At 36.0% G+C, this 10,906-nt stretch overlaps 1 protein-coding gene across 1 annotated transcript in view; it reads right to left on the reverse strand.

Moving 5' to 3' along the window:
• LOC121147122 (transmembrane protease serine 11E-like) overlaps positions 1 to 10,505 on the reverse strand; it is a 41,682-nt gene extending 31,177 nt beyond the window's left edge. Inside the window, exon 1 of the mRNA XM_040966858.1 lies at positions 10,424 to 10,505. Within this exon, the coding sequence (XP_040822792.1) occupies positions 10,424 to 10,431 (8 nt within the window). The 5' untranslated portion in view covers positions 10,432 to 10,505. The remainder of the gene's footprint in view (positions 1 to 10,423) is intronic.
• Between the last annotated feature and the right edge of the window lie 401 nt (positions 10,506 to 10,906).

Raw genomic sequence — 10,906 nt, forward strand, 5'->3', positions numbered from 1 at the left:
AGGAATTAAATTAAAATTTAAAAGCCAAATTGAGTAGCCCATTCGTCAGGAGCACAATATGTATTTCATCTTTCTCACTGTCCTTGGAGTTCACATTAATCCTGGAAAAGACCTTGAATATTACAAGGAAAATCAGGTCCTATACTGTGAGGAGTAATTACTAGATAAGTACAGGAAGCACAGACAGAGTTGGACTGATAGTCTCATGTCTTAGATACACAGCCTTGATGTGTAATCTTCCATATATTGTATTTCATACTAATAATATGTTCTTAGTTTGTAAAAGCTCTCTCATTTTTGAAAATGATTTTACCCTTTTTCCCATAAAACAGTTTAATTAATAGAGAAAAGTACAAAGAGATTTCCGTGAGCGCAGACATTTAACGTTTTAACGTCCACTCTTTCATTTTCCTCAGCCACATTCCTAGATATGAATAAATGTAGAGTTAGGTGCTTAAGTCCATACAAAGAAGTTATTTGAATCTGGAATCTCAATTTCATGAGGAGAAGAAGTCACAGAATTTTTCATGAGGGAAAAAAAAGTCATACAATTTTTTTAAGTGAGCCTGCATTTCAAAAAGTTTGTGGAAAAATGAAATTAAAAGATACATTAAGGCAGACATTTGAAGTGTCTATATATTATAATGCCAAAACAAAAACGTAAAGATACAAAAACAAAGTAATAGCATAGTAGTTTATGATATTGAAAATTTCCTGCCAGAGAATAAGATTTAAAAAGTGAATCAATAAACATTTGTATCAGTTAATATTTGACATTAGCTTAACTCATAGGAATTATAACCATTGTTCTTATCTACACAAATAACTCAGAAGAATTTTCCTTTGAGGACAGTTTATTCCAACAATATATATTTCTCAGATATAAGTAAAATTCATCTAAAATGATACAGCATTTAAAAAAAATAAAGTACTGTATATGCGTGTATTGTTTCTATTGCCTTTTTAAGAAAAATTACAAGCAAATACCTTCAAGTAAAATAAATATTTCTGTACTTCCTATTGATTGAAAAAAGAACACATCTATAAAGTATCTAAAAACATTTTCCAGGCTCTGGGACTGAATTATAGTGTCTGCATTCCCCACAATGAAGAAGTTACAATTATAACAGGATAGTAACATAATTGTCAGTCAACTATTTCCATGTTCTTTTACAACACTAAGACAAATAACAGGAGATTTGTTGTTGTTATTACAAATGTTTTTATTAATTTCTCATGTTGTACCAGGCTGATTTAGGGAAGTTTAAATAAGCACACACACACGCACGCGCACACACACACACACACTCGTATTTAAGTCATGCCATGCATGTGAGTGTGTATGTGCATCTGGCATTAAATTTAGGAATGAAAAAAATAAAGCAAATATAAATTAAAACACATTAGGATATAACCATTCGTTGAAGATAACTTCGTATAGAGTGACTATGGGAAATCATGTGGACATCACCCTGTGGTGACATTTTCCTAATTACTATCAAAATCACTCTAGAACACTTTTTCCAGTATAGAATATATGAAGATTACTGGAACAGTGGGTATAAAATGAAACCTTTTTAAATATCATATTACTTAGTGCATCAACAAGTTCTTGATAAATATCAAGAATGACAGAAAATCCTACTGCTTGCTAACTACTAACTTGGGAGAAATACTTAGCTTAAACAATTCGTATATTTAACCTGCCATTAAGTTTATGTGATAGTATGCCTCCCCCACCTATTGTATCATCAGATTTTCTTAGGTAAATTATATAAATGTTAATGGCAACTCAACATTAAGGAATGTCTTCCATCTCCACTATGTTATCTTAGTGTCTTTATTAAGTTCCCAATCAGATATGATACAGCAAAGGACTCTACAAACTGATACTTAAGTTCACACTTTGCCTGACCTCCAGAAATGAGTCATTACAGATAGATTGGGTGAAAAACACATAAAGAAATTGTTAAGCAATCAGGTAATGTTTTATAGATTTGTAAGTTGAGTTATTGCGTTAATTCTGGTAATATTTTAGCTTTCCCTCAACCTCTTTCTAGTTCAGGAACATAAATCAGCATGATCAGAGTAAGAAACTAAATGCAGGTGTTTCCCACTGCTAACAAAACCATAGGAATCAATGCATACAGGCATAGGGAATTGTACCTGCTTAAAATGTGTTTTAGAAAAAGAAGGATGAACAGGCAGGGTAATGCTATGACAAAGCAGATTCATCAGAAGAGCATTCCTTATGGAGCCTGAGCTAGACACATTCTGATGACTATTAATATAGAGCTTCAGGCTCTCAGAAACTTTTTGTAAAATTAGCTGTCTTTCTACCAAATCTTTCTTGCCACTTTGTTCAGATGCCTCTGATGTGAGTTGACAAGGTGGAAGTAAGTCTAGACTGAGTGAAACAGATGAAAAATCTAAGACACATTAAATGTGTTCCAGCATCCAGCACCTCCTGACTTGTATGCCATTGTGTGCTCTTATTTTCTTCATTTGTCTAAAATAATGGAAACTTAAATTAAAGTGGGCACTTTTAATTTCTACCAAAGCTTGTTTCAAGCTTCACATCACCCAGAAATGCTTAATATTGTTAGAATAAAAATTCAGACTTTATTAATAAACTCTTCCAAATTTTTCAAATGTATCATTGTTTTGTGGACAATAATGTCACATAATTTGAAATAATTTGTAATGAAATTAAGAGACCATAAGTTATTTGAAGTTGAAGTATCATAATGAAGAAAGTCATACTTCTCCTCTTATTCCTATCCTAAGCTAGTTTTAAAATCTCAAAAACCTGATGTCATGTGAAATTGGCTAAGACCCTGTGGTAGCCTCCAGGTCAATGTTGCAAGGCATACTCTAAGAATCCTAAAAATAATAGCAATCCAGTGCCCATGTGGGTGCTGGCTCATGTCCCAGCTGCTCCATTTCCTTCCAGCTCCCTGTTTGTGGGCTAGGAGAGCAGTAGAGGATGACCCAAAGCTGTGGGAGACCAGGAGGAGGCTCCTGGCTTCAGATCAGCTCAGCTCCAGCCATTGTGGCCACTTGTGGAGTGAAACGGTGGATGGAAGATCTCTCCTTCTCTCTAGATTTTCCTTTCCAATAGAAGTAAAATGAATCTTTAAAAAAAAAATAAGTATATAGTAGAAATTCCTGTACATGATGAAATTCTATCTGAATCAACTAAGTAGTGGCGGCCTGGAGAAAATACATGGGTCCTATCAAAGTTTATTTTAAAGAGTCAAAAAATGAATTTTCTTGATTAATTACTTTCCTGCCCAATGCTGACCTACAGCATATGTAAGTAATAGTCTCAAGTTTTGAGTAGAACACAACATTTGTGAAGGTGATTATCACACACTTTCCTTAATTGAATCCTACTTGGCATTTTAATAATATGTAACAAAAGATACTCTGATTCCCACTAGAATAATATAAGAAATTCTGTGCAAATAAATACCATAACAATGATAAGAAAAGCATTCTTTTTTCTTAGCGATCTAAGCATATTCGTGTATCAATGGCTTTAATTCACATCGAGATGTTGACAGCTTCCACACCTGTACCAGCAGCTCGGCTTGCTTGTGTAAACTTCATACTCACACCCCATCTGTTCACTGTTCATCACTGTGGAATGTAGCTCTCAGCCTTCAGCTCAGCGTGTTTATGGTAAAGACTCCTAGTATCCATGTCAAGCATGTGGGTCTTTTTTCTTAACAATAAAAATCTTGATGTTTAGTTAAACATATGGCTGCTTAAAAATAAAAAGGTGTGCCTTATTCATAGGAATCACCACATGAATAAATTCAGGCTAGTCATGCTTTATAACGTTGATGTGCATTCCGTGACTAGGATATACGTGTGCTGATTGGAGTTAAGGCAGCCTCATTAGAACATGCTCTGGAAGACTCGCATTCATGGTGGCAGGATAGCAGACAGTAGGAGTCTAGACATTTATTTACTTCCTGACTTTTCTTATTCACCTATACCATTTAGTTCCAAGCTTACTTTATATTAAACTAAACAAAATTCTATTTTTTTTGTACTCTGCTGTTAGTCTATGTTTCCTAACACTCACCAATAAGTTTTAGTTTTTGTTTTTCTTGAGTGAGCAAAGCAGAAACCTCCTGCCACAGCAGTCAGGAGAGCGGCCCTCAAGAAAAATCCAAAACCCTGGTCAAAGTAGAATCTTTTTTTTGTTAAGATTTAATTATTCTTATATGAAAGGCAGAAGAGAAAAGAGAAGAGGGAGAAGAGACAGAAAAAGAGACAGAAATCTTCCATGCTATGGTTCACTCTCCAAATGGTTGCAGTGGCCAGAGCTGAGCCAGTCCTAAACCAAGAGCCAGGAGCTTCCTCCAGGTCTCCCATGTGGATACTGGGTCTAAAGACCCGAGCCATCCACCACTGCCTTCCCAGGAGTTGGATCAGAAGTGGAGCAGCTGGAACATGAATCGGTGCTGGGATGGATTAGCATGAAAGCCAACTGTGCCAGACCCTGAGTGGAGTCCTTTAAGAACAACTTTGGAGAAGAAAAATAAAATAAAATAGAACAGCATCTAACAAGCCTTCAGAGGATGGGGACACAAAATTCAGAGCACTGGGCTTCTACTCCTGCATCAGAAGCTCGGCCTTGGTAACGTTTTCCCATTCTCATGACAAGTTAAAAAGTCAGACAGGTGGAATGGTGACTTCCTTGGCATTCTCCTAGTGAGACTGAAAGCACTGTGAAAGGCAAAAACAATTACAAAAAAGCAAATTGCTATGTTGATGTTATTATCTTCAAGGAAAGAGCACACCAAGAAACAATTCTCTTTCCATTTCCATATATGGAAAAGGTTATGCAACATTTTTACTTAATTTTCCCTAGTAAATTAACATATGTAATATTGAAATATTTTTATTGCAGTTTTATATACTCTCAGTTTTACTCACTGTGATCTGACAAGCGTTAAATAACTGATCCTAAGATGTAAAATTTCAATTAGATAAGGCGCATAAATTCAAGAGATCGTACAGCATAAAAATTAAAGCCCATAAACTGTTATATTCTTGAAAGATTCTGAGAATAGATTTTCAGTGTCTTATTAAGCAAGAAGGAAGTAATGAATGTACTAAGTAGCCTAATGTAACCATTTCAGATTATACACATATTCAAAAATATTGTACAAAACAAAAATATCTAAATTTACTTAATTAAGAAAAAGGTCATATGCACAAGTCTAAATGGCATTACTGATTAAAAATACTAGCATTTCTTGGCTGTTGTGGCCATGTATAATTTAATTTTCCCACTTTACTATACTGGACTCATTAACATAGGCAAGCTAGCAAGACAGATTTTTATCTCCAGGATTGAATGACTCACCTCTTCCTGTGGCCACATGGAAAATATCTCACCTTTGCTTGTTTCACTCCCTTACTTTGTGTATTTAAAATATGAATAGTCTCAGTTTCTAGCATCAGAGATTTATTCAAAAGATTATATTGAATAATAACATTTTCTTTGACGTTCTTGTGTGGCATAGCAGGCTGAACATTGGCCTATGCCCAGTCATGTCTTGGCTCCCCCGTTACTGATCCAGCTCCCTGATAATGTGCCTATGAAAGCAGCAAAAGAATGGCCCAGGTGTTTGAACTCCAGCGCTGTGTCGGAGACTGGAAGAAGCTCCAGGTCCTAGATTCCACCTAGCTCAGCCTTGGCTGATGCAGTCATTTGGGAAGTGAACTAGTGAATAAAGGATCTCTCTGTGTATAACTCTGCCTTTCAAATAAATAAAAAGTATTTTTTAAAGTACATTTTCTTTAACATACAGATCTTTTACGTATTAATTCAGTAAGGCAGAGTAGTAAAAAAAAAAAAATCACCTAGACATTGTAAGAATATTATAGATCTATAATAATTGCTTGTTTTTCCATGTATTACAGCCCTGGGCAAATAGTGTTACTTATGTGAGTCTTAGTTTTCTCATCAGTAAAATGCATATAATAATACAACCATGGGATATCATGAAGATTACATGTATATGATATTTTAGGATGGTGGCTAGCACATTGTTCATTTGAAACAAATGATATAAATTACTTTATTCCATACTAGCTCACAGTTTAACTTCAAAGTGCTAAATTCATTGTTTTGCAGCTTGTTTTTAATATCTTGGATTTCCAAAAAAAAAAAAAAGCTAGTCTGTCACCTTAGAATTATCATTCTAAAACTCTCAGAAATTGTTTATCCACATAGATCATGTGTGTACCAGGAAGATGATTGGGTTTGCAACTTCTCAGGCGACTGCATCTTTAAAGGGCACTTTTTTCCTTTCTCAACATTTTCATTCTTGCTGCTCTATCAGTCACTCGTTTCAAGATACATTGAGTTGGACCTGAATCAATGAGGGCATTCTTCACGGTTCTCTTCCACTGAGTAAGTCCAAGGAGAGGGGCTTAAAGTACTTCATACTGTAATTCCTCTCAGCCCTCATCCTGACAGGCATGAGAGGAAACCCCATTTCTTCAGGTCCCATCACAAGACCTGATCCACAGCTGCTCAGTCTATTCCATTCCCTAGCACTTGAAGCCATCAGGTGCACCTCTAAATGTTAATTCCTAGATGATCACACTACTGTGATAACATGGGGAAATGGTGGGAGGATAAAGTGGGAAAAGATGAAGGAAAGGGTGAAGGAAGAGCCTCTGAACCTACAAAACGGTGTCATGGCAAATAACCAATAAATAATGTCAGTTCTGATATTGAGCAGAATGGTCATGCTGTTTTTCCCCAATTTTTCTATTTATTGTTTCTTTATGTTGAAGAAATGGAGCACTTCTAGAAGGCAGCAAACAATAGAGGTAGAATCCCAAAAGACCATTAGACAATGATAATCACTACAGGGGAATGAGTTAGTACCCCACTGGGAGTGCCATCACCTCAGTTACTGATCAGCTTTGAGATAGCATGCAAAGGTTGGATCGTATTGTATTGTTTAAACACAAAGGGCAGACAGTGCATTGTTTAAAATGTACTAGAAACTCATAGAAAAAGGTAGCAGTCCTACCTTTTTCCCACCAGTATACATGTTCATGAGTTCATTCTGCCTGGTTCTTTTCTTATATACTCTGTGTGTGTGTGTGTGTGTGTGTGTGTGTGTGTGTGGTTTCATTTTCCATTTCTCTGTTAGTACACAAAGTTCACAAAGACCCTACTTTTAGCTTTTCACACATGGTAAACAGTGTGTTACAGAGAAAACAAGGTAGGTTTTAAAACAAGAAAATAGAGATCGCTATTTGCCAACTATAGACTAGTAACACACGGACTAGTTATTACATTTTCAGAAAGCAGTGATGTCAATAGCCATTTCTCAAAGTATCACCAAAATTGAAATGCGCAGTGTATAGTGGGTCCTCCATTTCCTCCCGGAAGACTTAGTAGGCAATGAGAACTCACTAAAAGGACTGGTGTTAGGTGATGGAGAAGTTAACATTTGAACATGATCATGCAGCAGTTCCAGACCTGTACCTTCAGTAACACTGATGGCTAATTTCAGGACGTAACATTGACAAGTTAGCTTATCACCAAGGAGTTTTCTATAAACAAATAGATGCTTAAAATCCAAATAAATTCATTTCTCCTACACAACATGAACTACTCAAATAATTGGTGTCCTGCCTTCAGTTGCCTATGCCATCTGAGATGATTCTCTCCTACTTAACCATCACTGCATTGCATAAACGAGTCCTCTCCTCCCTTGTAGGGAAGAGGCCAGGCAGGGAAAGGTTACTAGGGAAAGAGTACTTCCTATTAGAATATAATTACAAGAATTTAAATAAAACAGAGTCTACTTCTCTGAACAACTGAAACATTTTATTCAGGTTTCAATTTCTTTAAGTCTTACGAGTTCATTTCTTTTTTTTTTAAGTGTTAGTTTTTATTTTATTTGAAATGTATTGAGGGAGAGAAAAACACAATTTTCTGAGGGCTCACTCCCCAAACGCCCCTCGATTTCAGGTCTGGACCGGGCCGAAACCAAGAGCACAGAGTCCAGTCCAGGTCTCCCCCACAAGTGGTAGAGACCCAAGTGCTTGAGTGATCATCTGCTACTTACCAGGGTACCTGTTAGCAGGATCAGAAGTAAAGGAACAGAGTGGAAATCAAGTGCTCTGCTATGCAGACACACCCAGCACCCTTTACCCTTGCATCAAATGTGCACCCCATCTATTTTATGTCTTCACATTGTATTGATTCTTTCCAAACCTTAAAGTAAATAGCAATTACCTTGTACACATGTAAAAAGCAGCATTCCCATGCTTCAAAGAGACAGCCACTAGAATTTCTGGAATGAGAGTTGTTCTTCTCTATTTTTAGTGAGCAAACATGAATTCTAACACAGAGAGCCCATGAGCGACACTGTGACATTTCTTGATTTAATGACAAAGTTGTGCGTTTTGTTTGATTTGAATGTTTTTCAATTTGCCTTCATCTATTTAGGTATGTATAAACATTTTTCAGAGATATATTTTTAAACTTTTTTTTAATTTAACTTTATTTGAAAGATGGGCAGAGAAAGGCAGATAGGCATCTCCGATCCATTGAGCCATTCCCCTAAAGCCAGCAACAGCCAGGGTAGGCCAGGAGCCTGGACCTCAATCCAGCACCCCACATATGTAGCAGGAACTAAGAACTTGAGGCCATCTTTTGCTGTCTCCCAGCAAAGCTGGATCAGACATGGAAGAAAGAGCCTGACTTGAGCCACACACTCCAATATAGAATCTTGACTGCTGCAACAAATGCCCTTTCCTAGAGGTTAATCTTTTTTTTTTTTTTTAGTTCTTGTCAGTAGCTGATGATTTAATGAGTATGCATTATCACCACAGTGAATGTATTTAACACATTTTTTCTCTTCCCTATAAACTTATTACTGTGAAAGGCTTATTTAACATTCTGTTCTCTGTGTGTGTATGTGTGTGTTAACAAGTCTTGATTTCTTTATGCTCAAAAAAAGTATAAAAAAATCAAGTATTTCTGAAAAACAGCAGCATAATAAGGATAATATTTATCTGGTTCAGATTGTTTTTTCTATCCTTAACTACTTCTTCCCTCTAACCTGCCAGTCAGAGATGCCTTCCCTGTTTGATTAGGTTTGATTTTGATTTGTGATTGTCCTTGGATGGGAACTTCCATATGCTCGGAAGTAGGACTTCTAAAAGTGGGCATACTATTTCCTTCACATTAGACATTACTCTCACAACATTCATCCCAATAGACCTAGATTGTATCTTTCCTATACACATTATATTAAATTTCAGACTCGGATCTAGTACAGACAAGATCCGACATCTATTTATTATGGCAAATTTGGTAGTGGGTTTCCTTTCTTAATATATGAATGCACCTCTTATTATACTAAAGCCAGGCAATGGTCTGGCAATAAAAAGGCTGCATGTGGGCTGGTAGGTTTCTTAAAGTGCTATTTTCTATAGCAATATTCCTAGAGGGAGCGAAGGAAAGACGCAGAACTATCGTAGATAACAGAGAAAGACTTAACAAAAGACAAAGCGCCTGAGTAATCTGAATAAATTAGTAATGTCTGTGGCTTGTAATTGCTTCATTGTCATGCCTAGAACAGTGTTAAACTTCTGACAAAAAGTATGTGGAACTTTCTATCAATGAAATATCCTGGCTATTTTTCCATCTTACATGAAGTGAAAGATTCTTTTAGAAGTTTAATATTGTTCAAACTGCTTTTTGCTCAGTATTAAAATAAAAAATAATATACCAATATGTCAGAGAAAATAAACTTGAAAATACAGTTATTTCCAGTCTAAAATAATACACTAGAAATTTTGGAACTGGTTAGTTTTGAACTTTGAAATAAAATAACCTCAAGATAATTATGATTTATCTATTAGAGAAGTTTATCATGACCAGGTGCCTCTAGGGGAATTTTAAAAGCTATTAAAATGTAGCTATGCTAGTGTCTTAACTTTTTCTCATTCTTTCAAAATATAGGTGATTGAAAATATTTAGACTATTTACTTACAGAAATGATTTTAGGATTTTTTATGTATACCTTCTGAAATTGTTTTCTCGGTAAACAAAAAGATGAAGTCCAAGTTAGAAGTATCTTACAGTCTTCTTGAGACAAACAAGAAAACTAAGACAATTGTCAAACAGAATATACCTTTACATTTTGTGGACTCCTTCCCGTTATAGAAAAGCATAGGACAAAAGAAGATAGAACCACTGGCATAGAAAGTTAGAAATTTATTTCTTGATATAATTTCAGGTATAATCTCACAAAGTATGCTCTGTATCAACAATGAGAGTGAGTTGGAGGTCCATATGTTCTCTGACACATTTTACCTCTTTTGAAAATCCAAGTTACCCAGAGACAGAAAGGAAAGGGGAACTCACCGATACATTGCTGACCAGCACGGAGGAGTCCTGTGGGTCCAGAGGTTGGGAGTCAAGTGTGTGCCTCCAGCTCTCGTCAGCGCATCCAGCTGCTGTGGGCTGGATTGAGGTGAAGAAAGAAGTCACCGATGAACTGCATAGAACCAGTCTGACGGGTCCTGGCCAGTGCGTTAGACACCGGTGGTGTGACTAGTATAACAAAGGCAAATTTTATAGGGAACTAGAGCAAAAATAACTTATAAGCACTTTCTAAGCGTGGAAACTTAAAAGTTACTGTCTTAATGAGAATAAAAAATTTGACATAAGCCAGAATTTTTAGAAAAGTCAGACATGTAAGTCTACAAAGGAAATTTTAAAAACTTCTTGCTTACCATCTCACGTTTCCACTGAAGAAACTGAACTGCAATTATGTCAAGTGCCCTCATAAAAGAATCACATAATTAATCAACCACCAAGCCAAAATTAACATTACTTTTTGGTAAT

This window comes from Ochotona curzoniae, unplaced genomic scaffold (assembly GCF_017591425.1).
Source record: "Ochotona curzoniae isolate NIBS_2020 unplaced genomic scaffold, NIBS_Ocur_1.0 scaffold_4506, whole genome shotgun sequence".
NCBI classification, from domain to species: domain Eukaryota; kingdom Metazoa; phylum Chordata; class Mammalia; order Lagomorpha; family Ochotonidae; genus Ochotona; species Ochotona curzoniae.